Here is a 26339-nt window from a genome sequence, read left to right as displayed (position 1 = left end):
TGCCTCCCTCGTACAAGCTTGGGACGCAGAAATCGGTATAGCTCAGAAATCTATGAATCAATTCTGCATATCTATATCTAGCAAAAAGCCGAATACTCTAGCGTAGAGGCTCATGACCTGTAAAAGACGATCGATGTTGTCCTCTCTGGGTAGTCGGTAGGGCCGCCAACATATATTTATTTTACTAAGTAATGACTAAGCAAATCCAAGCTCGAGAGCAGTATGCTCCTACATATCATATATTGTGGAAGCATGAAGGAGTCTGGTATTCAGGGGGTGCGTAAGACGGCAAGCCAATCAGAACATTTAAACAACCATTCTGGCGCTCATATTCAGAATCCTAAGCATAGAGAAGAGGATTATGTACATGGAGAGATCGATTGTGGAAGTCTTCGCGAAACGGAGCTTAGCTTGATACGGTAGGCGGTCACGGATGGCAGAATCATTCATGGTGTACACGATGAGCTCTGTAATCTGTGTTGGCTCATGATCACAGCACATAGGACTGTGACAGTGCGGATGCACATGGAAGCTAGGCTATATACTAATGAGATGCTGACTAAGACTGTGCAGACCGGGCACCCCAAGGACAGGGGAGGAACCCATGCTCCGACATATATGGTGAAGCACGTGTTCCCGGTACCTAGGGCAATGTCAACAGCTGGAGCTCCCTTTACTATCAGTGTCCAGCACTCCGTTCGCCCAATCATTCGATATACCACATTATTATATGGCAGATTAAAACTGCTCGTATGAGAACTATCTAAGATATCGAGAGCATCTAGAGATCGTGGTTAGGAGATCAGGACCTTTAATACAAACGTTCATTGCACATATCAATCACATGACTAAAGACGACGGATGGTAACCATCTCAATAACCTATAGTTATAAGTGCCGCCCGTACAGGCCACGGAGACTTTACGGCATACCACCAGCGCTTCAACCACTCAGACTACCTGGAGAGCTGCTCTTGTGGTAGGACCAAGACCCCAGTGCACTTCTTCTTCTGCCCATACACCAGAAAGCGCTGGAAAGATAGATGGAGATGTATAAGGGACGGCCCGTCAAAAACAATAGACTGGCTCTTAAGTACAGCTGCCGGGGCTGAAGAATTCAGCCGCATCGTGCAAGAATCATCCTTCTTCAAGGATATATGCCCGAACTGGGCCCGCCGGAGCGCTTGATAGTGCGACAGTCCACACATCTACCTGGATAAAGGGTCCGGCCCCTCCCCCCAATCTATAGGTAGTCGAAACGGGCATCTGCCCTCGAAGACCTGGCCAGGGCAGCGCCGGGTGCTTCTTCCGCTCATTTCCAACATATATTGTCCATAGTTGCTGCTTCAAACCTGTATCTAGCTAGTTCCTAGGCAGTTCTGTTTAGGTAGCACGTCCAGATGCCCCCTGGGAGGCCGCAGATCACGTGGGCCCCGTGATCCGCCGAGTGACGTTAAATAATAAAACCAAACCAAACCAAACTATAGTTATAAGTGGACATTGCTCAGAAACTAAAATACGGATCATTGCGTATCTTGTCATATCTGAAGCTAATCTCGTTCCTTCACCAAGCTATACAGACAAGCTCGGAAGTGGTTGAGCGTTAACCGAAAGAGCACTGGCAACTTGGAGCCTACCGGTCGAACGACACGATGATTTCCGCTGAGATCGAGACATTGAACGTCGAATATGACAGCTGCATAGAGTGCCACGAAGGTCCAAGCCATCCTGGGCTCGCGGATGAGTGGCGCTCATCCATTCAGCTGCGGAAAGGCAAGCGGAGATGATCAATGACAAGAGATGTGAGCAGGACTTTTTTCATACGCTCTCAGACGGTATTGGTCATTTCTGGCCTATACTGAAGGCTTCAAGCCGACAACTTCAAACATGGCATTTGCAACCTTGGCCGGAGCGATAATTCGAGCCCGATCGAATCCAACACTAAAGGAACACATGTATATGTGGAAAGGCTCATGCATAGTAATGTTGGTATACTATACGACCGAAACTGCCAAAATGGTGGAAGCCTACAAAAATTGAGGCTGAGATTAGCGAGCCATTGCCAAAGTTGATAAGCTTGGAAGGAAGCTTAAAACCATGATGGAACAAGATGAGCAGCATAACATGAACAAAAACTAGAAGGAGAGCAACAAAACAGAATAGAGCCATGTCATGATACCTGTTGTGAGAGCAGAGATCACCTTCTGATGAAAAACTGCTTTATCCTGGACTCTGAGCTTCAGTTCAGCGCACATTTGCAACGATGTCTCGAGGCTCAAAACCTACGATTTATCAGCCACTGGAAGTCTTCGTGCTGGCACTAAAACAAGGAGATACAAGGCGCCAGAAGCGTCAAGATCCTTCCAAGCTGCGGCGAGGAGCCAGGGCAGGTAACTATTAGGGTGGAAGTATGAAGGAACCTGGTACTCAGGCGTACGGATGCACACCAGGAGCTAGGCTAAATCCCTGAGATGCTGGTTACGAGACTCTGTAGACCGGGAATCCATGGACAGCAGAATAACCCGTGTTCCAACAGTTAGGCTATTAAGTGATGTGCCGTGTTAATGGTCTTTAACCAGGGTGTAGTATCCGTCTTTCAATGTTACTGCCAACAGCCTTTCCGCCTCATCAAATTTCCGTCCCTAATGCCTCAGAAATCTCAGCAGCTGAGCCAGCCGTAAAACAAGGGCAGCTAGCAAAAGCATGGCAGTGACGTTTGTGAAACAAAGAGCATCGGAAATGGTACTATTCAAACTTGAGGCATGACTAGACCCTCTTTGCTGAAGAATGTGAAGATATCGTTACCAATTCTGAAGTTCGCTGTGCTCCTCAGCCCTAAGGCTATCTAGAAGAGCCCGGATCTCTTGACTCGCCCTGTTCAGCATGTCCTTGACAGCAATATCGTTGAAAACGTTACCAAAGTCAAATTCTATCGCAGAATCGTTGATAACACCATCACCTAGAAATATTTCTTGTATTTCTGGTAATCCGGGGAAGATGCACCTCCGGAGACACGAAACCCAATGCAAGCTTGATAACTCTGTAGCTAACTTGCAGGCTAGACGCAGCACCTGCTGCACTTCCTTCCCCATTCTGGCATGTAACTCAGCGCTGCATCATGCTTGCCAGTCTTCTATTTACGTATTAGTCCATGTCGTTGTTGTTTGCCGGTCTTTCCCAGCCGGTCATTATACTTACCGAAAGGCCTTCAACAACTTCAGACTCAAAGATGAAGGGTCACTGGAACTGGGATATGTAGAAGCTGGTGCAGCGTTGTGTCCGTAGCCGCCTTGCAGTTATACTTACCATCCACTAGGCTGCAATAGCCGCCCATGGCAGGACTGCGCAGAGCTGGCACCACATTATTGTTGAGATTCTAGAGTAAATAGATATAGTATTCGCGGACATGACGGTAGGGATAAGTGGAATTTGTGTGCCCAGTATAATCGATGAGCGCTGCGAGGCATGGGCCGTACCTTTTCCTTTACGGAACATAGTTGTAGAGACACGTACCTTGGCTATGTGAGTGTTTGCAAGGAGCCTCTAGGAGGTTCCATTCAGAAAACTTAACTTGACTGCATCCTTGCGATCGCTATTACAGCACAATTTTGTTTGCTTTCCAATCTCATCTTCTCCCATGCTTCAAGTTTGAGGTATTAAGACGACAAGACAGGAGTTTCCCTATGGGACGAGTTTGATCTTCAACTGATAACCAGCAGCATACGCCGGGCGCTCGACCGTCAGTTCAACAGCATGTGATTGTCGCAGCTTTTGGTGGTGAGCAACTTTTCGACAGTAGTACTTGACCCCGGATTGACGAGTGATGATCACACCACATAGGCTTGGCTAAGCACAAACTGGGGGGAAAGATGGACCAAAGGATCAGAGCGACATCGTCATGATCGTCGTATTGTCGGGTCAATAGACAAAGAGGTAAGCCCAGGTGGGCGGTGCGAATCATATGACGCATTATGCACTTGTAGAGAAGGCTCTTACCACTAAGACGATGTACCGACAATGTATCCCGTAGCCTAGCCATGCATTATCTCCGCAACGCTAATGGGACTAATCGATATCCTCGACAAGGTTGGGGCTATTCATTACTATGGACTCGTGGAGCGGTAGTCGACTTGCGTTCCTTGATGCAAGAACAAAGGTGGAGCCCCAAGCTCTTGGAGATCAATAGCGGTGCTCTCTGTGACGCCGGTAGTCTCGTGCGAACAGATCTATTGGCCCAAAAAATTAGCCAAGCGATGACCGTTATGGATATGGACGCCTCAAGAGCAATTGGGACTTTGCCCCAAGCTCTGGAACCCATATATCGACTAAAGAAATCAATGTTGCCCTCCGCTCCGCCGACCGGTGCGCAGTGGCCCAAGGATTGGAACATGTGGGACTGCACGCTCGTGGCAGCTGCGAACTCCCCAGAGCCCGCTTCCAATAACCGGTTCAGATAGCGGAGAATCTCCAGACGTGAATGAAGCACATCCTCTCGTTCGGGCCCGAGTATTTGCCTCCCCAGTCTCGGCAAGTCGGTGGTGGGACTCGGCATTGGAAATCTGAAGGATCCAGGCGGAGACCCGGATGAATGGATGGTGGATTTGGATGGTGGATTTCTATGCGGTGACGTCTTATGGAGCAGAGAACTCTGACCATTAGCAATTGACCACAAAGTGCTCGAAATACTCAAAGTAGATCTGGCACATCGATTTGTGTACAAGCACATTGTACTATTCTGAATGCGAATATATCGCACTATGCGATACTTTTAGGAGTATAGTGCAACAATCACCGATGAGACTTGGGACCCTGGCTGTCGATCCCCCTCATCTCCCTCATCCCGTGACTTTACAGGGTCAAATTTGCGTCCAGAGCGGCAATAGTACTCTGTCGTAAGACAGGATAGATGACCTCTGGACAACAGAGGCCATCCTCATTTCTGCTGCTCTTGGCCGCGTTCAGCGGCGCACTTGGTATTGCCCTTGGCACTTGGCAAGGTTACTCTGTATAAACTCTGTAGAACAGTAAGGCTAGTTATCAGGTCGTCAGGTACTCTGGTCGTAACACTGACACTGCAGCCTTACTTGAGCTTCGCAATGGATCGTCGATAAAGAGTTTCCTCAAGGTCAGCTTTGAAGGAGTGACTTCATCTGAGTTGGTTGCGGCGATGGAGCTACCCCACAAAACAGTGATGTGGTGGTACCCCGTTCAGTAACTAAATCGTATGGAGTAGATAGTATGGAGTAGATCCTCCCGTACTTTCGTATTGCTGCTCCCAGCTGGTACAAACCCCGTACTTCGTATGAGCTTTTGAGCTTTCTCCGCGTGGGGTATGACCAAGCCGGGAAAAAGGAAGCACTGCACACGGATTGCCGACAACCGAAGGACAGTGTATGGCCGATTGGGCTATCCAGGACCAGCACTTGTCTCGAATGCGTAGTGCGTAGTCTGAGAATAGTAGGAGTGGCCTCTTCGCGAGCCCCTCCACTGTCAACAGTGGACGCTCGCTGCAAAGGGGACTCCTAGTCCAAAATCGCGATAACAACAAAAGGGGTCGCTGGTCTCCGCACCCACGCGATCGTAATCGTGGAGGATTCCTGCGGGATTGATGCCTCCAAAGGACGATCGCCAGAGTAGGTATAACAGCTGCAATTAATTCTCCATGGTGGTCAATGCTCGTCGCACCAGTCCATCGCTAACAGTCCGTGTCTCAAGAACACCATAGACCAAAAAACCTCGACTCGTTGGTAACAAGTGCAAACAATGCTACCAAGTGCCTTCTGTGAGATGCTCTATAATCAAGCATTGCTTCCAAGGGTTTATATCAAGCATCTGCACCCAAGACGCAACCGAGCTGTTGTGCCACTGTTAGGCCAGCCTTACTAGAGAATTCGCACCAATCAGGTTTGCCTGCGAACGCATGGCACGGGCGCTCGATATGAGCGGATAGGGCCTGTAATGAATACGATGGCTTGCAGCCGGGATGGAGCCAGCCAAGAACGAGCTATCGTCATCCCCGATAATTTGTTGACCAGCTGATGGGTGATGGCTGTTGCATGAGCTCGCTCAATGCGGAGCGGGGACAGTTCAACAAAAGACCGGCCGGACTGTTGTCCATGCGCCATGCTCGAGGTTTCAGTTTGACGAACAGCATATCGGAGCACGACCGTCTTTTTTTTTTCTTTGACTTTTGCATCCATGCAAGGTCCCGGCCGAACCAAAGAAAAGTCGACTCCTTGTTTCACAGTGGACTCTACTGCAGCGTAGTACGAGCAAGGGGACGGCGGCCTATTTGAATAGTGTGGTAGGACTCAGGAGGACTCAGGAGTGAGGAACAAAGGTAAGGAGTCACACTGAAAAGCTATCTGGCAATGACAATGTAACGAGACGGCAAACCGTTCTTGTTCAGCACGAGGTTGATGAGATTCCTAAGCTGCAATATGTTCCTAGAAGCGGATCCCACTCCTGTCAATCTGTCACAGTTTCGAGCTAGCCAAGCAGCCTACAAGTCCGACCGACGGGAACAATGCGATGGTATTGATGCGATACTAGAGCCCCTTGGCAAGTGAAACCGTAATCTTAATTTGTGGCAGCGTTGTCGCATACTCCCGCTCGATCGACTGCGACTGGATTTAGATTTTAGCACATATAATATCAGGTTAGCCCAAAACCAGACAAAGCGTTGACGAATTTAGGCAGATTCTGGGCGGAAACCGCCCCATTGCCACGCTGACACTGGACCTGTCTCCCGTGTGGTCAGCGACTAATTTCCCGCGCCTGGCTGCGATGGAGCCTCGCTGCGCCTGGACTTTTGGAAGGTGGATTAATTCGCCTGCGCCGTCTCAGTTTCAAGCACGAAAGAAGTTGAATCGCTTCAAATTGCGGCCGGCCGATCACTCGGAAGAACATGAACGCGCGGGAGAGCGTTGCCGTTTAAACGTTTTGAACACTCTGATCATCGACGCGGGACAGCGCCGGCATTGACGGCAGTCTCCATCTACCGAGCGGTCCTGTCAACTACGCGATCCGCGAGGGAAAAAATCCTCAAAATTCCACACCTGCAATCGCCCCTCTGGTAGTCAAGCTTTTGGGTTAGCTTAGGGAGAAACCGAGGTAGTAGAGTGAGACCCACGCAACTAACCATGGCCAGCGTCAGCTTCCAAATTAGCCGGTCCTCCGGCCGTCCGTCCGTGGCGCTGGTGACTGGGGTGACATCAGCAACTAGCTAGGCCCAATTCCAGAGCTCCTTGCAGGCTGGCGGGAGCAGACTCCGGACTCGGAGAGGCCCTGCATGGGAGTCTCCCATCAGGCCATAGATGCGTAGAAGCGAGCCACGACGAAATTGTGGATCGGCGTTGCGGAGAACGAGCTGTGTTCTGTACAACTGCAACGGCAAGTCGATCCAACACAAGTCGAAAAATGACGCCCCGGTCTCCGTGACGGGTCACGGGAAGCTGACTAATGGGCTGCGGAAGTCCCGGCACATTACCCAACTGTACCTACTGAGACTGTATCAGACTATAATCAAGAAGAGACGGCGTCTATAGGGGATCGAATCAGAAACCGGCTGTAGCTACGTAACAGAATGAGTCTGCCCAGGCCCAGGAGTTCCATCCAGACGAGTCCAAACTCGACAGACCAGTATTAACAGCCAGCACAGGCTTGCGGCGTCTATAGTCGACATTGGCGTACGGGTACGACTGTACGGTTTGTCATGATTGATTCTTGGCGGACCACCAAGAGCCAACCATAAATCCTGGCATAAATGGCTACGCTTATTATTGGCCAAGCACCGGACATCCCCCACCAAGCCCGCCCCGCCTTTTTCTGTCTGGGGTTGTGCTGCCGTCATGGACGGTAATTTTGGTTGTATCGTTTTGTGGTTATACCAAACTCGAAGTCCAGGATTATCCAACCCAGAACACACTGTGACCTGCCGCTTTGAGGAGCCATGCTACTACTACTCAGTTCTCGGCTCAGCACCGAAATGATTTGCAGTTCCTTTCACCCTTCGTCTCTTTCCTTTCCCCCCGCTGTTTTCTCCGCACTCTCCTTTGGGGTTAAGAAGGCTGGCCCACGGTTCAGGGCACTTCCAGCTCCTATATCTACTAAGGATACCCCGTGCCGGTCTGGTGCTACTCGCCTGTTTTTCTCTCCAGATCAGTGTTCGAGTTCCTCCTCCAGAGCCCGGTATCACTTGTGACTGTACTATATCTCGTCGATCGCAGAGTTCAGCTAACCGCTGCTAAACCACCCGGCGCGACTCTAAGCGTCTCCAGTCATCCCTTTTGTGGATAGCAAGCTAGCAACCGGCCCATCGCACGCACATCAATTTTCAACTTGAACCAGACCCTCGCCTCCACTTCGAGCGGCCACTGGGGAAAACGATTGTCCGATTTAACTGGGTGATTTCGCACGATCTTCTTCCAACGGGGAAATAAATAATCAAATCAAACCAAAACAAAACGGAAGGCGAGCTAGTTGATCAACTAACGGTGCTTCCTCCCTGTTTGGGTAAGTTGCTGCCAACCCTGCGTTCGTCCGGACTGCTGTCCATCCAGCCCATGCATACTTATTGCCTCGCCTCCCTGCCCAGCTCGCTCTGCCTCTGTTCCTCTCCCCATCTTCCTTGTTCTGTTTCCCCAGGTCTTTCGAACAAGTTGGACCAGTGCTCTTGTTTGACCCGCTCCAGCTGTGCTGTGCGCCACTTTTTTCTCTTACCTTATTTTTTCTTCGAGCTAAGCCTCTTCCTCTTCGATCTCCAGCTAGCTGGTTTCGTCTAAAACAACAAAAAAGCAAAAAAAAAAAAAAGCAAAAAGCTGACCTTGAAAGTACAATCGCATAATCAATATCATGTCGGCCGAACAGAATCACGGACTTGAGAAGGACGTCGGTGGCCCTGCTGCCCCTGCGGCTGCCGCCCCTAACGCGCCGGCTGCTGCGCCCGGCGCTCCTCCTGCTGGTATGTCTGCTGAGGAGCACCGATCGCGCTTTGGCTACGGTCCTCTGTCGCATGTCAACACCAAGGAGGCGATCCTCCCACCCTTCGGTGGTGAGTTCCAGCCTGGTCTGTACAAGTCGGTCGAGGCGCGCAAGTTTGCCAACCCTGCTCCCCTTGGCCTGAGCGCTTTCGCCCTCACCACTTTCGTGCTGAGCTGTATCAACATGGGTGCGCGTGACATCACCCACCCTAACATTGTCATTGCTCTGGCCTTCGGTTACGGTGGTCTGGTTCAGTTGCTTGCTGGCATGTGGTAAGTGCTGCCATTGCGGTCTCTGTTAGTCTCGCGGGTTCAGCCAGGAAGCTAATCATGAGCAGGGAAATGGCCGTTGGAAACACTTTTGGTGCCACTGCTCTGTCCTCTTATGGTGGTTTCTGGATTGCGTTCGCCATTGTCCTTACTCCCGGTGGTTTCAACATTCAGACCGCGCTCACGGCTGAAAATGGTGATGAGGCCATGTTCTACAACTCGTTCGGTTTGTTCCTCATGGTGAGTGTTTCATCAATACGATCATGACCGTTCGGCGCTGACAATGTCCCCAGGGCTGGTTCATCTTCACCACCATCATGCTTTTCTGCACCCTGAGGTCTACCGTCGCCTTCTTCTTGCTGTTCTTGTTCCTCGACCTCGCGTTCCTGCTTCTCGGTGTCGGTTACATCCAGCGTGATGATGCTGGCCAGCCCAACCCTCCTGTCATCAAGGCCGGTGGTTTCTTTGGTCTGCTGGCTGCCTTTGCTGCTTGGTACAACGCCCTTGCCGGTATTGCCGACAGCAGCAACAGCTTCTTCATCATCCCTGTCGCCCACTTCCCGTGGTCCCCTACCGGTCGTGCTCGTCGTGAGAAGACCGAGCGCGAGACTGTTTAAACCCCTCGTCTCCGCCGTTCGCTCAATGAACGAACGGGATAGCCTTTGTGCTATTCCGGTCGCGGTCGTGGAGCACAGTCAACCACTTGCAGATATAGTATAGAGACTGCAATAATCTCGTCGATACCCAACGTAAGATCGTCGTTGCGAAAGAACCGTGATTTTGGATAGAAACACCGGTATAGGGTTTCGTCATTCTTGGCAGCGATGTATATGGTCTTGCGGTATATGAAATCTTTTCTTTGTGGTTTCCTATCGATGCCCTTAATATATTGATTAGTCTTAGTTCAGTTTAATCAAATTGTAACGATTCAATCCCACCTGATCCTTCCAATCCTATCCTTCGAGCTCTTGGTCCTGGATGTGTTCCTAGACAGGATAGTAAGCTCAGGTGCGTCATGTCAGTAAGCGTCGGGAATTGTCGAGCACATTCATGTCAGGATTTGCAATGTGCGCTCTTGCTGCCTGCCTGGGAGCAAGCTCCTGTCATGGCATACTTCGCATCTCAGCGAAGCATGTTTCCCTGCATTTGATCGAATATAGTTCTCTGCAAAGTAGCAGAGTAAACAGATAAAACCCCAGGCCACTACCCTGATAGTAGGGTTCGAATGACATAAACAATCCAATGTCAGGTATGGGAACAAACTAAAAAAAGAGAAAGGCTGGGTCTAGAGAGAAGAGAATGAGAGGGAAGGGAAAAAGCGATAGATATAACTATTATTTCCCGCGGTGGGGATACATCGGGATTTTCTCGGTGCCTCAAGTGAGGCATTATTTGCTTGCCCGCCAAGATTGCGTGGACGGAGGAAACTCGGTCGGCGAAAGCTCGGAGCTGGCGATGCTAACGCATTCTTCTGTTTTTTACGCGGCATTCCGGCCACTGAATGTGGGCTGACTGACCCCTAATCATTAATGGCCAAGGAGTTCAGACGTTGTTAAGTCTTCTTCTCTGGCTTCTTTTTTTACATGTCAAAGTGCCAAGTACAGTATGTACTTATCACTAACACTTGGATGGGCCGGTGGGCGTGGACGGGACGGGATGCCGACGGGCCACCATCGGGTTAGGTCATGTCCGAGAAAGCTCCAGGCTGGTACCTGGACTGACGGGATGTGCAAGGGCCACGAGGTGACAGCTGCGTCTGCAGGCAAGTGCTAGGATCGCTTGGCTGCGATGGGCCGTGGAGACAATGCCGTCGGTGGTGGATTATTTGGATGGATCCAACTTCGATTGTTTGGAGAATTATTGACTGATCTTCTGTGCTATTTAATCAGGCAGATCCTGTAGGGTTCCAATTTCCAAGCTTCACTCCGTAGTTTATTATTCCACTTAATATAGTCGATGCGATGCGCAGTGAGGGTATAGTATATTCGTCACGACATGGCTCATCTCATACCATGTCTCATTAGCTAGATAGATACCTGTATATATAATCATATCAACCGTTTATACAATGTTGATGCGAAGCCGGCGTCGTCTGGATTTCGTCCCACAATGCCCTCAACGGGCCCAGATAGCACCGGTCGACGTAGAAGTAGCCGAACAGGACGGCGCGGAGCTCCTGCCACGACTGGATGCCCTGGAGGCGCACCGCTGAAGCAAGCTCGTTGACAAAGAATGGCCGCTGGTTCGGCAACCGGGTGCTGCAGGCCCCGACGAAAAGCAGCCAAATCAGCAGGCCGCGGCAGAGGTGGTAGCAGCCTGCGCGGATGGTTGACTCAAGAGCCAACTGCAGGGCGATTATCGGTTTGGGGAATACTGGCGCGATCTGCGGGTAAAAGTCCCAGATGGCGGTGTTGTGGAATAAGAGACACGCCAGGCGGACACAGCCTTCGATTGTTGCGTCCCCTTTGACTTCTCCTGACGATGTATAGCGGTCGCTGTGTAGGGCATACTCGACGTAAAGCACCTCCGTGTTATAGTAGCACTCGGTTTCTTCGTCAAAGTCTTGCTCCTGTGGACCACCTTTGACCCACTCCGCGTACCAGACGAGATCCGTCAGGTCGTAGATGATTTTGGACATGGCATCACCAAAGACGCCGGGTATCTGATTCAAGCTCATCAAGCTGGATGCGGTCGATTCCAGCTCCTTTGTTGGGGGGGTAATGGTAAAGTTCTTTGGGCGGGCATAGCGGACGAATGGAAAGATAGGTTTGGTCAAGGACATGCAAGCAACTCGGATATCAGTCCTGTTGATGTTAGTGATGAATAACAGATGTGTTGAGAAAACTGACCATGATATCTGAAATCGGACATCATCCGCGACGTCTGCAAAACTGACTCTCATCCCGACCATCTGCCTTAGCCCGGCGAGGTGGATCTTCAGATAGTCTGGGTCACCGGTTGCAATCTGTGCTGTCAGCAGAGCTCAAGAAGTGGCTGCAAGTGCCTTACCTCAACCGTCAATAAAACTGACACCGCAGCGATCAGCTCATCGCTAGCGGCCTTGATAGGATCGGACAAGCCCTCATTGACTAGTCGGATAGTCTCACCGCGGTGGTGGAACGTGTCGAGAAGCAGCACGCTCGACCCTTTCTTCTCGTCTGTCAATGGGAACTCGCCGGATTCGAGTGCGGAATTCGTTGCAGCGACACAAATACAAGCGTGCAATGAGGCCGGATCATGCGAAACAAGGGAAGCCCAATGGGCCTCTAGTTTCGCGCCGTACCGACGTTGGAGTGGATATGCGAGTCGCGTCAATTTGCACAAGACTGTCATTGTTAGCACAGTATATAATGTGTAGATCGCCATGCTTACAGTGCTGCAGATGCCGGTACATGCGCTCTGAAAGTGGTGTATGTATCGTATTGAAAGGATCACCCGTCCCTTGTCCGACATATGTATATGGCGACGGATCCGGGACAACAGCAAGGGCCTGGCTCCCGTCCTGAACACCGTAATTGACTACTGGGCCCTCTGATGCCACAGAATATTCAGGGCCCGCATCGGCATGCTCCGGCTCTTCATTTATAGGCCGGTCTTCTGGAGTCGGCGAGTCTGATGAGGAGGATGAGGAACGTTGACCAGGACGCGGAGAGTGCCGCGATGCCGTACGTGAAGGCTGCTGGGACAGCTCGGCGGGAGACGCCGTCGCGCCGGTAGAGGTGGTCGACGAGCTGGAAGCGGACGTCTCCACCGGCTGGAACGCGAGATGCTTCCAAGTCTTGCTCTTGTATCGTTTATTCGTCTCGAGTCTTTTCTTGCGGTTATGCTCGGACATAACATGGGACCGAATGAGTTTCAGCGTTTCCTCTCGAGTGCCCTCCGCGACCGATTGCGGGTCGTTATGGACCCAGAAAAGGGTCGAACGGCCCTGCGATGCATTCCCCTGCTTCCGAGGTTTGCGGACTTTGGTTGTAGCCGGTTTCCCCGAGCCTTGACGGCTGGAATCGCCGCCAACTGGTGGTACGGCATTGGTCGCGTCAGGCTCAGAGGCTATCGACGTTGGAGGCGCATGACCGGGCCCGGGCGGCGGCAGCGCGGAAGACGGCGGAGGGAGGGAATGAGGAGGCGGATAATGGTGATGATGGTAGGTCTGGGGTACAGCCGGGGTATTATTGCTGTCGTGAGCCCAGGGAGCAGGCCGGGAGACGATGGGGTAGATGGGTAGAGAGCGGTCGGCCGCCGGAGGATGGGCCGTGGAGGGAGGAGGAAGGGAGTTCTTGGCGTCCATCGCACAGGCGCAGCAATTCACAGATCTCGCGACCGATCTTCATGGGCACTCATTATTTGCCTGGTTTCCTGGATGGGCAAGCTGGCAGCCTGGCAGGGACAAGGCGAGCGGAGAACAGGGGAGCGAGATGAAGGAGCAGCAGAAGGAAAAGCTGAATGGTCAGCGCACTGCCCCTATCAGGAAAAGCCCATGTTCTTGCGACACGCGGGGGGCAATGGCAGTAAGACACGCTCGGCTGGGCGTTGAACTGAGGAATGTGACCACTGATAAAGGGAAAACGCGACAAGGGAAAAGTCTTCTGACGCTGCGAGGGCAGATCGTAGTAGCGAGGGTGATGGTATTGGTAGTAGTGGTAGAGGTGGTGGTGGTCTAGATAGTGCGGAGGGACTTCCAGGCCTTCACCTCAGACTCAGAGTCGGCATCGCTGGATCCTGCTTTTCACCTCGCTTTTCTCGCTCCCATTTTCTCCTCTTTTTCAGACTTCTTCAGGTCCCGGTGCAGCCAATCAAGCCGCCCAGCAGCGATGGTCTGGATCTCGGATGCTGCGGCTGCCGGTGTCCGGGTGGAGTCCGGCTCCCTGGATAAACAATAGCCACGCCTGGCTGGCAACGGTGAGTGGTCTACTGGCTCGGTCGGATATATCTTCCTTCCATATGGCGCTCCTTGCGTGGGTTGGACCTGTCACGGTCATATTTACTCACGATTCTGGTCAATAGAAAGTTCTGTATTCGCTATTACTACAATGTGCGCCCGCGCTGCGAGCCGTATGCAACTAATCACAGATGGGAATTCACAGAATGGGAACAGCACCAGGACAATAGGGATAAAACTAGAGATAACAATGCATTAGAGATACCGGGTCGCGGACGCGACCGCCATCTTACGAGGTGGAGGTGGTGTAATGGTTTCACGAGTATCCCGGTCGTGGGAACACGGAGATCGTTTCCAGCTGCTCCAGCCCGCCCATGGTGCCTTGTTGCCCGTTGGTCGTCTGCCACCCCTGGCCCTGTTGCACAAGTGTGCTTTGTCGGAACGGATTTGTGCTTCCTGTGGGTGTAGGCCGAAGAGGTGCGGCAGAAGGATGCAGGCTTTGTGACTGTTGCGGTGGGACAGACGAACTTCGAGCGAAAGGGTTCGTGCCCGTCCGCTGGGGTTGGAGAGCTGCTGGCTGCTGGGGCTGTTGAGACGGCTGACTCTGGGGAAACGACGGGTTCGCTGTTGATAGCCGTTTCGCGAACGGGTTTGTGCTCTGGCGGTTCAGTGGGGATGGCGGCACAGCTGACCCCGTCGGCGTGCTCATTAACATGGACTGCCTAAAAGGATTGGTCGTCTGCGGTTGGAGAGTGGCGGGTGACTGTTGCTGCTGGGGGAATGCAGCGACATTGTTCTGCGGGATCGGGGGAAGCTGCGACTGGAACCCTTGAGCCTGGGGTTGCGGTGTGTAGCCACCGAATCCGGCACCGGTCGGGGTTGCTTGAAGGGGAGCAGGCACTTGTTGCTGGCCAAACTGGTTGGTGGTTTGCGGGGCAAACGGGCCTCCAAATGGCGCCTGCTGGTTCAATCCCGTGGGTTGAGGCTGCTGGAATCCTGTCTGTTGTGGGTAGAAAGCAGGCTCTTGTCCAGGGAAGCCGCCGGTCTGCTGGAATTGCATGCCCTGTTGCTGCGGCTGCTGCTGGAACTGAGCTGGCTGGGCCGGCTCAATCGAGTCAAAGAAGTCTATAAGGTTTGATGGGGCTGCCTTTGTCTGAGGGCTAGGCTCCGTCTTGGGTCGAGGAGGCGTAGGATTTGAGTTGGAAGCGGGCTTATCACCCGTGGTCGAGGCTGCTGCGAAAGCACTGCTACTTACACTTTTTCCTTTCCGAGCAAGATACTCTCTGCGGCGCTGGTTGAAATCCGGATCGTTCAGGTCGTCCTCGAGGAGACGTGTGAGATCGGTGGAAGCGTGCTTTAACTTGGGAATCTCTAGCCTTGTGGCCGACTCGAAATGTCGAGCAACTCCCAAAAACTTGACAACTTCCTCAGTTTGCGCGGTGAAGGTCTTGTAAATCTCCAGCGCGCGCTCACTATCAGGGCGCGACATTTCAAAATAGTGTTCTAGTCGCGGTTGGTAATGGCTTTGTAATGTGTGGTATATCCAACTTACCTAGAACGTTTATTGTGCCCTCGTTCATGACGGAGTATAAAGTCAAAAGGTCCAGAGTAAGAAGACGGAATGCCGTCAGGCTGATTTCGTTCTCGACTTCATCGGTTAAGAGCTGATACTAGTTAGCCACATACATCGAGAGTCAGTTCTATGGTGCTTACATCGCATCGCAGGAGCTCCTTGATCTGCTTCTGTACAATTTCTGTCTCTCGTAGTAGGCCCTTGTCGACTGTAAGACGCTTCATGCGGCCCTGGCCGCTCCGTACATAATCGGTCTTGGTCTGCTCAAATGCTTTTGCGCGAGCGAGGAGGTACTGGGCGTATCGTCGAATATTGCGGCCTTGCGGTTGGACTGTCGCGGAGCAGTCAGCACGGTATCATCAAAGACCTCCAGACAATCCCACCCTCTGATAGCCCGTGGACAGCGATTTTCCTCGGATTCTCCGCCATATACTGCAGCGTTGCGTCCAGCTGGCCCTCCCTGATCATGAAGTGGATCACGATGAGAGCCTTGAAAGCGATTGTCCATGTCGAATCGCGAACCCGAAGGTGCAGTGTCCGGAATATCTCTGCCACTCCAGCTTCGCCCGTATGCGTAGCCACCAGGATGTGCTCGATGTATTTGGATTTGGGGGCCGCAAGCTACGAAAGCGACAGGCTGAAATCAGCATCCTGCAGACGCAAGCGAAGCGCAAGCCGAAATCTCTACTGACCTTGACCTTGGTAGCCCCTTTTACCGATTTCTCGAAGTTTTGGGCCATTTTCCAGGCTGTCTAGGGCGTCTGGATGATTGCGACGGAATTTAGGGAAGGATCGTAGCGCAAAGTTGAGGATGTCCTGACACGACACCCCAGCGGAACCAATTGTGACAGCTTTCTGAGGAATATAGACTCGACAGTGACTACCGTAGATAGTGAATTATTTCGTTTACGCCAGCCCCAATTGAAATCATGATCGTTTAGGCCATGTCGAGAAACGTGGATCAGGAGTGGAAACAGCTGGCAGAAACGGTTCGAGGTGTAACGGTCCAGCCGGGGAAACCGAGATAAAAATGCAGCGTTTTGTAAAACTGCCAGAACAACTGGACAGGGGGGATTGGGCGAGGTTCACAGGCAGAGTGGTCGTGGGGGGTGAAAGCGAGGAGCATCACGACGACGGCCTCCCAGTTCGGCGCCGCCTTTCTCGGGTTTAGCTGCCCGAGCTCCACATCCTCTCAGGCACTCTACTCTGTACCTGTACAAGCAACGAGCGAATGCCATACTGCACTGTTGGTACTGGGACACTGTGCATTCGAATAATCAGTTTCGTTAAGAATTGGTTGTCGTGAATCGTATACTTGCGGTGGCGTACACTTTTCTCTCAGTACCGTGAACTCAAGTCGCCGCCGTGAAATATATATAATACACCTAACACATTATGAATAACCTCATCATCCCAATAACGCTACCGCTTCGACCATTCATCAAGCTGCTATGAACAGACCTTAGAGATTAGCAAGTACATGCTTGCTATGAGGTTTATAAGTCCACGAATAACTTGTGCAAGAACTGGGCTATTGATGAGTGAGTGTCTCAAATATGCGACGAGCTTAAGGAAAACACGCCCGTGGAAATAATAGAGCCGCCTCAGTTCTTGGGAACGGCATATTCGCAGACCTACGACACTTGTGTTATTGTCTGGAGTTTGTTATCCTTCTTGCCTCATTCCTCGTCTCTCTTCGCCCACAAGACGTCTCTACTGCGTTCGTCCTTGCCGTACGTCTCACTGCTCGTCTACAAAAGTGAGCATAGAGAGATCTCTCGTCCAGCACAAGCTTTCTTGACGAGACGAACTTGCCCATGGAGCTGAATGCTCTCAACCTCCTCACCAAGCCGCCGAGGGTGAGATGGTCCACTGAGATGAGAACCTTCCTTTGCTGCCTGATTAAGTATTTCAACAAAGATCGTGATGCATTCCAGGCCATCTTCAACTCGCGTTTTAAGAAGGAGCTTAACGAATGTGGGTTTAATGAGAAACTGCCAGTCAAGTGGTCGACGCTCGATTCACAGTGGATTGACATGAAGAAGAAGGGGGATCCCATCTGGGGAGATGTGCATCAGTCCGCATTTGACGCCGAGGCATGGCTGTCATATATTGAAAAAATTGAAGCAACTGCAATCTCAATCAACAAGCATATTGACAGAAAGGCCGAAGACACAGTCGATTCATTGACTTTTACCTACCAGCTCCCAAAGCCTCGGCACCAAGCAATGAGTGAGCGACACAATTTATGATAGCTTATAACCAACTGCCATAGAATGTTAACAGGCAGCTGTTCCAGAAGGAGATTTCACCCCACGGGTCCCGTGATTCCCTGGAAATACCAGTAAGAGAACGACAATTTCTTTCAGCTTGTAACTAACTGTTTCAGAGCAGTCGAAGGCAGCTATTCCGAGGAGAGACTGTGTCCGGTGAGTCTTCTGGAGCCGCCGGGTCGCAGCAAGATGGTGCTCAGAGGTTTACAGACCAGCTGGGAGAAAGACCCCTTTGCACTGCTGGGGACAAACTTTGTTTTTGGTGTTATGCCGAAAACCCTAGCAGCGTGAGCATTAGTGGGCCTGCTACTTGCGTTTTTAACGCTATCCAGAAAGCAACCAACGGTTTGAATGCGGCGCAGCTCCCTCCCCTGCTATATCGGTGGTGGAACGTTCGATCACAAGGACTCAATCTGGAGAATGTATTTGTTGCTGGAATGTTTGCCAGTCTTTTCAAGGGCTATTTTGCTCCAGACACGCTTGCAGAAGACGTGTTTAATCGCCTCTTTGAAAGCCACATCCGGCGTCATAAGGATTTCCCGTCTCCTTTCATTTCGACTTTCATGTCCCTCCTTGCACCAGTTCACAGGGGGCTGAGGGAAAAGGGGGGTGCCACCATAGCTATTTTCGACACGAGAAAACTGAGGTCGAAGGTTTACTCTGCCAGAGAGTTTGTCCGCGAACAAAATCTCAAGATAGGAAGGATGTATAATGGTGCGGGCGAGTATGCAGTATGGGGCCGGATCAACAATGACGCTATTATCTGCAGTTTCACTATCGATACCCTATCCCGCATTGCAGATGAGCATCCAGATATTAATCGATTCTTGCAACTTGATCTGATCACAACACATAGGCACAACAGAAAGGGCTTGCACAAAGCCATGACAAAAAACGCCATGTCCTTGGACATGGAGGCTGGTGCTACAGTGGGGAAGCTGCTGTCCCTCTTGGATGTCCCACAGGAGTTCTGCCGAGAAATCAGCAGAGGCATGGCGTACTCGTGGAGAATCAAGACCAGATACATGTCCTGGCAGGGTTTCTTTCAAGGTGTTGAGCTTGGTTACAGGGGTGAACCTGTCATGCCTACGCTGCTCACCCCAGATGCTACACCCGACTCAGTAGAGCCAATCCCATTTGGTGGATTTGACTCAGATCCCGGTATGAATATCGTGGAATCATCTGACGATTGGGGTGATAAGTCTGACGCCACCCTCGATCTTCAGTCCGATGAGGACGAACAGGACGAATCTTCCATGGATGAGACTCCACCGCCTTCATTTAGGCACAGAAGGAAGACAGTCCCTCCTCGTATGGATCTCGACTCTTCGTTGGCGCAGGATCCGAATTCAAACCCCGCGAATGTCGTCAATAATGGTTTCGACAGAGAAATGGACGATGTCATGGAGTCTGAGTTTACTGTTGAGGAAGCTGTCGACCAAAAGCAAATGGCAATTGATGAATTCGCCGTGGACAGGGCTCGTGTTATGTCTGTGCTGCGTGGAAATTTTTTAGTCTAGTATTGCTGAATCTGATTGTGAATGAGGACTTCACCATTGACGGGTGTCAACGTGCGATTAACCACGGCCGCTGTTTCGGTTTACCCTGTTGTGTCGTGGCTTGATTTGGTAAAGATCAAGGTAATGAGTTTGGGTGGCAGTCTGAGTGTTATTCTACGAATGGTCAGGTTGCGGTTCGTCAGTATGTCTTGCTTCTTATACGACTGGACTGAGAGCCACGGGGGACCTGCAGCACCTCAAAGATCCATCTACTCTTTCCTTTTTGAATGCAATAAACGGCCATTTGCAGCTGTTGACAGAAATCGCATTTCCAAACGATTAAGCCCGATCCGTTTCCCTAGATTGCTGTACTATAGGTAAAAGAAGAACAGATCAAATTTTTTTCATTGGATATATCCTTCGCAAGGGGTACCGGGACATGAAATCGTGAAACAATCCCAACCCCTAACTTCCGTTCGAACCCATTCGCGCCGCTTCCCTAGATTGCATTTACTCTCGAGGACACCGCCTCATCGCATCGCAGCATCATCGACGTCGACTCGCTTAGAACTTGGAGAAAGCCTTGACGGCCTTGCCGGTGCGGGGCAGGACACGGAGGACGTTGAAGCGGACCTGATGATCAGAAAGTCAGAATTCGTTCGTTCGCATATAAGATGGAATATATTGGATTGAGAAGTATGAATGTTAGGGTCCTGCAGGTATCACGTACAGTCTTGCTGAGGGGGCGGCACTGGCCGACGGTGACCCAGTCACCTTCCTCAACACGGAAAGCGGGAGAGACGTGGGCAGCAAGGTTCTTGTGACGCTTCTCGTAACGGTTGTACTTGGGAACGTAGTGGAGGTATTCACGGCGGATGATGATGGTACGGTGCATCTTGGTGGAGACGACACGGCCGGTCAGGATACGGCCACGGATAGAGACCATACCGGTGAAGGGGCACTTCTTGTCTAGAGTTTGCAAGTCAGCATTAATCCTTCTGCGGCCGAAAAAAAAGCGTAGAGCGTATAGAGTAGATGGATCTTCTCCCCGAAAGTCTGAGATATGAGAATTGAGGATTGAGAATCAGGAATCGTATCGCTAGCCCGGATATTGTAAGTCCAGACACCGTCATCCAATTCATCCGCTTCCCAACATATTGAATGTAAGTGTAGATTTTGCGTTCGCCATCCGCGCATTCTCAATTCCAGACCTCGAGGGAAAAACCACCGCCAGTCGCCAAACCGCAATTTTCGAACCGGAGAAAAAAAAGTTCAAGTCGTGCATACCAATGTAGCTGCCCTCAATGGCGGTCTTGGGGGTACGGAAACCCAGACCAACATCCTTGTACCATCGTCGAGTCTGGCCGACCTTCTTGCTCTTCGCCTTGGTCTTGGGGTTGAGGAAGATGTGCGGCTGCTTCTGGAACGCACGCTCCGACTGGACGGTCAACTCGGTGGCCATTTTTGCGAGAATACAGTCCGACAAGGAAACAAGGTCGAGCTGAGTGGGAGATTCGTCGCGAAGGGTTGTCGGATTGTACGGTGTCGACGTCGACTTTTGAGGAAGACAAAATTCAGGATCGCGGATATTGAGTGTGGGAGTTGTGCGGTGGCTGCACTAGTCCTCTTCCGGAACCTATGCGGATCGGCTAGGGCTGTTATGTAAGCTTGCTTTGTTTACTTCTTAAATCACATGACTGCCCGCCGGGGTGACGCGCTTGTTGGACTGAAGATCAAGGCGTCAATACTCAATCCATCACTAAGGCACAGACAAATTGTATGCTGCTGGGCACCGGCGGCGGACGTACTACAATAAAATCGTCTGTGAGCGTCAGCCGCCCCTATGGCGTCCAGAGGTGACTCTGCGGAGTCGACCCGTGTGCGCTCTCGCCGCTCTATCGCCCATGTACCCCGATCGAGGTTGACTGCTGGAGGAGACAAAGATAATGCAACGACAGAAATCAGCACTTCCCAGCCACTTGCTAATCGCCGATCGGCAACGGGAAAGGAGAAAAAGTCTCGTAGCAAAAGTCTGGGACCTGGAGGTTTGGACGCGCTTCAGACTTCGAACGGAAACCGACGAAAGGTATTGACGCCCCGCACGCCGCGGTCTCACTTGTTCCCATAAACTGACCGTTTACTGTTGTATAGTCTGCTGCAGTGTTTCCACTAAAGTCAATCCTCAAACCCACAGCACCTGTATCCCCCATACGGAACATTCCTACATTTGAAGAAACGCGCAGAAAAACACCGGCCCGCGGAGGAAAGGAACAAGCGTCTAGCACCGGCTTAGCGCAAGGAGGAAACTTAATTGATTTGGACACACACGCGCAGAAATCTGCAGTTGGAACGGACGGTCAAACTAATCCATTCGATAATTTCAATGCGGACACCATCCGCGATGAGATGGCTGCTGCAAGGGAACAGGAGGAGAAGGAAAGGCGCGAGAGAGAAAGAAAAGCGGCATTGGAGCACAGAGAGGCTCGGCGCAAGTCAATGGGTATGTTTATTGATTCTCAGCTATATCGCTGCTCAGAGCTGACTGGTCTTCAAGCCAACCGTCGTGTATCCTTTGCTCCTGAGGCGACACTGCATACCTGGAACGTGGTGGAGATTCCTGAAGACTCGACATCCTCTTCCGCTTCCAATTCTACTCGACGTGTCTCTGCTCTGACGAATACTCCGAACCAGCCCATGCATACATCAAAACAAAGCGATCGTTCAAGCTCGCCTGATATTGATGCTGAGTCGGACATCGCCTTCTCGCCGGTTCAATACCCTGATTTGGAGCGACTCAGGAATCAGCAACCTATTGGTAGCTATGATGGAGCTAGTTCATCCCAGGAAATGCTCTCAAGCCCTTTTAGTGGAAGCGAAAATAGCGAGGATACTGGTTTGCACTCCATCGCTAGGGATGATGGAAATGACGAGGAGGAGGAGGACGACGATGATGATGAGAGTTCTACAGCCTCCGGATTCGACGGGGAAAGCACAGCAATGAGTATGGATGACATGTCCATCCACTCTGGAGTGACAACCCAAACAGATGGGTCAGAATCGACTTCCGGCACCAATCGCCTGAACGAAGCCTTACGGCAAGCTGCTCGGGAGGCGGGAACTAGAAGCTTCGAGGACGAGAACGATGAGGAAGTATCTATGGAGATCGCTGACCAGGAGATTACTGGCGCCTTTCAGCCTTGGATCAAGAAGGGGCAGAGACAGAGCTTCGATTGGGAAGATATCAGCGCGCGGCATGATCAGGAAAATGTTGACCCCTCCAAGTCCATGAACTCCGCAACTTCGGAGATGGCTAGCGACAATGGTGACGAGGATCTTAGCATGGAAGTGACCAATGCTATTGGGCGGATTATTCCCAACAACCGCCAGAGCCTCGGCCGCCGCAGGTCGATCGCCGAAGAAACGAACTACGAAGAGCAGACAATGGAACTCACTAATGTAGTGGGAGGTATCGCGCAATCCGTTTCTCCTGCAAAGTCAGCAGATGCCAACAGCGAGATTGACAACGACGAGGAAATGACAATGGAATTTACGTCGGTCGTGGGAGGAGTTTTGAATAGAGCCGGATCTCAGAAGGTCGACGAGGATAATGATACACCGGATCACGGAGATAATTCCACGTACGACAACCCAGATGATATGGACGATGGTGCCGATATGGAGATTACGGGAGCGGTGGGTGAAATACTTCCACGTGTCCAGGAGGAAGCGGAGTTCGGGGATGGAGACCAGACCACAGGGATGGATTTCACTGCCGCTATGGGCAAGATATTGACGCCTGAACGCGCGAGCCCAGATAAGGTACACTCGCAGCCTGCCAGCTCTCCTTTCCAAGAGTCTGTCAGAGCATCCCCAGCTAAGTCCCCGGCAGCCTTCCATGTTGCTGCTGTCGCCTCTGAAAGTGGTAGCCCTAGCTTGGCCAGTGTCAGGTCAAGGCCTACAAGGCAGAGTCTGAGCCGCGCAACCCCCACGACACCAACATCGATAACACCCCAAGAACCACCTGCCCAGAATTCTTCGAAGACCCTAAAACAGTCGGCTCGAGCAGGCCAACCCTCTACTCCAGAACATCCGTCACCTTTTAAGGACGAAGGTATTCGCAATGCATCACCGAAGAAAATATTTCAACCTGAGATTCAGGCTTCCCACAGTCAACAGAAATCTCCAGGTCGCCGAAGCCTTTTTGGCTCGAATGCGGCGGGAGAGTCTGCTCCTTTGTTTGTCCTGCGACCTCCAGGACCCAGGCGCTCCTCGGGCATTGGGATCGACAGGGAAGGACTTGGTTCTCCGAAAGTTGCGGCTATGCTTGACAAACGGCGTTCCATTGGGGAGGAGGCGGGAGACTTTGTTCCAAGGCCGCAAGGGGTGCGGTTTGAAGACCCTATCAAACTCCAAGAAGAGGTTGACCGAGAACGGGAGGAAGAGGAGAGCCGCGAGGATGGTCATATCCAGCCTCCAGATCCCACTGCCAGCTTGAAAGACATGATTTCAAGTCTTACACCAAAGAAGAATAAGCTGCGCGGCCGCAAGAGCCTTCATGTTGGTGCTGCTCGGGGTATTCTTGGCAAGCGCCCAGCAGAGTTAGACCTGGAGGACGAAGACGAAGGTGAGAATACGCCCAAGCGATTGCGGCGTCGCGAGGACAGCCCTGTGAAGAATGTGAGGCTTCCGCCTCCGCCGAGCAAGGAAGAAACCGTTGGTCGTGCTCGGTCCCCAGCTCGTAAGTCGATGGCATTATCTCCTTCAAAGGTCAGCACAACACCGACACAGGAGCCGAGGGTCCTTGCTCTGGAAAACTCCGCTCAAGATGCATCGAAAGCTGCTTCACCAGACGTTGAGGTTCCAACTGAAGGTGGTGCTGACGACAATCATGAACCTGAATTTGAACCAATCCATTTGCAAGACTTCTTGAATATGACCAACATCCACTTCATGGAACTTACGACCACTAAGAGACGACATACGACGGCACCGGATAGCATCAGCAAAAGGGCAGCTAGATTGTCCTTGGAGGGTGATGGCAAGTCCAGTGCTTCTAACTTTGACGACTGCGTGGCCGCCGGGTTCTGTACCGTGCCAATGTTAGAGTTGTATCAGCACGTAAGTGGCCACAATAAAGAATATTTTCTTTCCTGACGCTCTGTAGTCCTGCCGAGAGTTGAAATCATATATCTCCGAAGGTCGCCAAATCATTCGATCCATCGAGACCGAAACCTACGCCGACAACCCACCCCTGTTCCGGGAATATATGGCAGCAGCGCCTGACATCCGTTTGTTAATGGACAACCAGTTCCGGAACGTCAAAACTCACACCAGACTGCTGAGCAAAGCTACATGGTACGAGTGGCGTATGAAGCTTCTTGAGGGTCTTAAGGAGGGCCTAGATCGTCATGTAGAGGAGATGAAAGGGGACGACAATCTCTTGTCGAAACACGAGGCAATCTTGAAGGATGCTATGCCTGCGCTCTCCGCTAAGCATTCGTCGCTAAAGGAAGAAGCCGCCCAGTTGCAGCAGTTAGCGGATGAACTCGAGAACTGTGACCAGGATGAACTCTGGAATGCACGGGGCAAGCTGTCTGACTTGGAAGAGGAGATTGCGGCGAAGAGGCAGGTGCTCGAAGAGCTCCAGACGCAGATACAGGACAAGACAGACACGATAGAGACAGGGACAGAGTTGAAAGCAGAAGTCATGGCTCAAATCCAAGAAGCTGAAAGGGTAAAGGAAGAATGCCGTGGATGGAGTGCCAAGGAGATCCGCGAATTGAAGGGTATGTTTATCGTCTTACATCTAAAGTTGAGCCTATTCTGACGCTGGTAATAGACTCTGTCCATCGCATTGAGCAGCGGACTGGATGGTCAATCAGTTCTGCATCTTCTTCTGAGACCGGTCTGGCAGTGACCATGGTTTACCGACACCAATTACAACTCAAGTTCTATCCAGCTTCATTTTACATTGAGGGCGAAAGCAAAGACTCTTTGTCGCAAAAGGAAAACACCCCAATTGAGCTGTGCTACTCTCCTGAGAAAGAAAGTGGACCGAGCCACGCGCGTTCGCTCTCTCCAATCATGTTACTCATTCTCAAATCCCTCCAAAACCACATCGCCACAATCACTCAGTCAGAGCTCACCTCAAAACAGCTTTTACGCTTTGTCTCGAAAGCCTGGGACCTCGCGACAAAGGCGGAAGAAGAAGCCCGCATGCTTGGATTCCACGGCGTTACCAATCTTCAGCTTTCGGAACTCGAAAAACCCTCCCTCAGAGCCAGGTGCACTCTTCTCGGCACTGTTTCTCCTCCAATCGATTCTACCCCTTTATCAAAGTCACAGAAGCGGAGCAACGAAAACTGCCGAATTGATGTAGACTTTGCGGTAACAACATGCATCGTTGCGAGAGACGACGGGAATGCGCTCGGCGTCCTAGACATTCAAACTGAGGTCATCGCTAGCAAAGTCTACGGCTTCGGAACGGATAATAGCAAGGGGTTGTCTGAGAAGGAGATGCGGAGCATTCTGAGCAAGGAGTTGAGAGGGAATGGTAAATCAGGCGTTAAGTTCGGGAGCGGAGTTTGGAGCAAGGCCGTTCAAATGCTTGAGGGGAGGGTATTCTAAACTTTGCTTGTGCCGCTTCTATTAAGGTTCTTTGTTATTGATTTCTTCTGTGATGATTAAGCGGGTGTTCCGGTTTGGTTTGAACTGGCTAATCGATTCATGCAACTGGGCTTTACTGTTACGGCCGTGCTCGTTAGTACCTATAAGGATGTTCTGCGCATTTATCGTTGTCCAAATGGTGATACCAATTTGAGTTAGTAAAAACATTTAATGATCTTTGATAACAGCTCATGGCTTAA

The 26339-nt window shown here is 51.4% G+C and overlaps 7 protein-coding genes across 7 annotated transcripts, besides 1 other annotated feature; 3 read left to right on the top strand and 4 right to left on the bottom strand.

Moving 5' to 3' along the window:
• Positions 1-26339: part of a sequence feature (contig 1.89 1..282268(1)) that runs on past both edges of the window.
• On the bottom strand, positions 3104-3493 carry ANIA_11471 (uncharacterized protein; the record flags this gene model as incomplete). Its single annotated transcript, XM_050612224.1, has 4 exons — positions 3104-3131; positions 3197-3260; positions 3305-3349; positions 3475-3493. The coding sequence occupies 4 exons, from the start codon at positions 3491-3493 to the stop codon at positions 3104-3106; spliced, it is 156 nt and encodes a 51-aa protein (XP_050468167.1).
• Positions 8623-10179, top strand: ANIA_05226 (acetate permease acpA). Its single transcript, XM_657738.2, has 3 exons — positions 8623-9252; positions 9318-9489; positions 9543-10179. The coding sequence occupies exons 1-3, from the start codon at positions 8852-8854 to the stop codon at positions 9864-9866; spliced, it is 897 nt and encodes a 298-aa protein (XP_662830.1). The 5' UTR covers positions 8623-8851; the 3' UTR covers positions 9867-10179.
• ANIA_05225 (protein sndB) lies at positions 11078-13887 on the bottom strand. The gene is made up of 4 exons (XM_657737.2): positions 12622-13887; positions 12259-12575; positions 12099-12214; positions 11078-12053 (listed from the first exon to the last, which is right to left on the bottom strand). Exons 1-4 carry the CDS (start codon positions 13535-13537, stop codon positions 11303-11305), a joined length of 2100 nt encoding a protein of 699 aa, XP_662829.1. The 5' UTR covers positions 13538-13887; the 3' UTR covers positions 11078-11302.
• On the bottom strand, positions 14445-16754 carry ANIA_05224 (ENTH domain protein; the record flags this gene model as incomplete). The annotated part of the gene is made up of 5 exons (XM_657736.2): positions 16394-16754; positions 16085-16322; positions 15842-16032; positions 15681-15798; positions 14445-15631 (listed from the first exon to the last, which is right to left on the bottom strand). The coding sequence occupies exons 1-5, from the start codon at positions 16439-16441 to the stop codon at positions 14445-14447; spliced, it is 1782 nt and encodes a 593-aa protein (XP_662828.1). The 5' UTR covers positions 16442-16754.
• ANIA_05223 (uncharacterized protein) lies at positions 17519-19494 on the top strand (the record flags this gene model as incomplete). The annotated part of the gene is made up of 3 exons (XM_657735.1): positions 17519-17933; positions 17988-18045; positions 18096-19494. The coding sequence occupies 3 exons, from the start codon at positions 17519-17521 to the stop codon at positions 19492-19494; spliced, it is 1872 nt and encodes a 623-aa protein (XP_662827.1).
• ANIA_05222 (40S ribosomal protein uS17) lies at positions 19763-21051 on the bottom strand. The gene is made up of 3 exons (XM_657734.2): positions 20761-21051; positions 20204-20442; positions 19763-20106 (listed from the first exon to the last, which is right to left on the bottom strand). The coding sequence occupies exons 1-3, from the start codon at positions 20933-20935 to the stop codon at positions 20038-20040; spliced, it is 483 nt and encodes a 160-aa protein (XP_662826.1). The 5' UTR covers positions 20936-21051; the 3' UTR covers positions 19763-20037.
• On the top strand, positions 21317-26284 carry ANIA_05221 (kinetochore-microtubule binding complex subunit SPC105; the record flags this gene model as incomplete). The annotated part of the gene is made up of 5 exons (XM_657733.2): positions 21317-21559; positions 21625-21973; positions 22010-24591; positions 24638-25259; positions 25313-26284. 5 exons carry the CDS (start codon positions 21317-21319, stop codon positions 26098-26100), a joined length of 4584 nt encoding a protein of 1527 aa, XP_662825.1. The 3' UTR covers positions 26101-26284.

The sequence above is a fragment of the Aspergillus nidulans genome, chromosome V, assembly GCF_000011425.1.
Source record: "Aspergillus nidulans FGSC A4 chromosome V".
NCBI classification, from domain to species: Eukaryota; Fungi; Ascomycota; class Eurotiomycetes; order Eurotiales; family Aspergillaceae; genus Aspergillus; species Aspergillus nidulans.
Note: the sequence above shows the minus strand (reverse complement) of the source record. Positions and strands in the feature narration are given on the sequence as shown.

Coding starts and splice junctions, on each gene's coding strand:
- ANIA_05226 (XM_657738.2), top strand. CDS start 8,852: ATGTCGGCCGAACAGAATCACGGACTTGAGAAGGACGTCGGTGGCCCT. Junction 9,253..9,317: donor CAGTTGCTTGCTGGCATGTG/GTAAGTGCTGCC, acceptor AATCATGAGCAG/GGAAATGGCCGTTGGAAACA. Junction 9,490..9,542: donor CGTTCGGTTTGTTCCTCATG/GTGAGTGTTTCA, acceptor CAATGTCCCCAG/GGCTGGTTCATCTTCACCAC.
- ANIA_05225 (XM_657737.2), bottom strand. CDS start 13,537: ATGGACGCCAAGAACTCCCTTCCTCCTCCCTCCACGGCCCATCCTCCG. Junction 12,215..12,258: donor CAGTTTTATTGACGGTTGAG/GTAAGGCACTTG, acceptor CTGACAGCACAG/ATTGCAACCGGTGACCCAGA. Junction 12,054..12,098: donor GTCCGATTTCAGATATCATG/GTCAGTTTTCTC, acceptor TAACATCAACAG/GACTGATATCCGAGTTGCTT.
- ANIA_05222 (XM_657734.2), bottom strand. CDS start 20,935: ATGGCCACCGAGTTGACCGTCCAGTCGGAGCGTGCGTTCCAGAAGCAG. Junction 20,443..20,760: donor CATTGAGGGCAGCTACATTG/GTATGCACGACT, acceptor TGCAAACTCTAG/ACAAGAAGTGCCCCTTCACC. Junction 20,107..20,203: donor GCCGCCCCCTCAGCAAGACT/GTACGTGATACC, acceptor TCTGATCATCAG/GTCCGCTTCAACGTCCTCCG.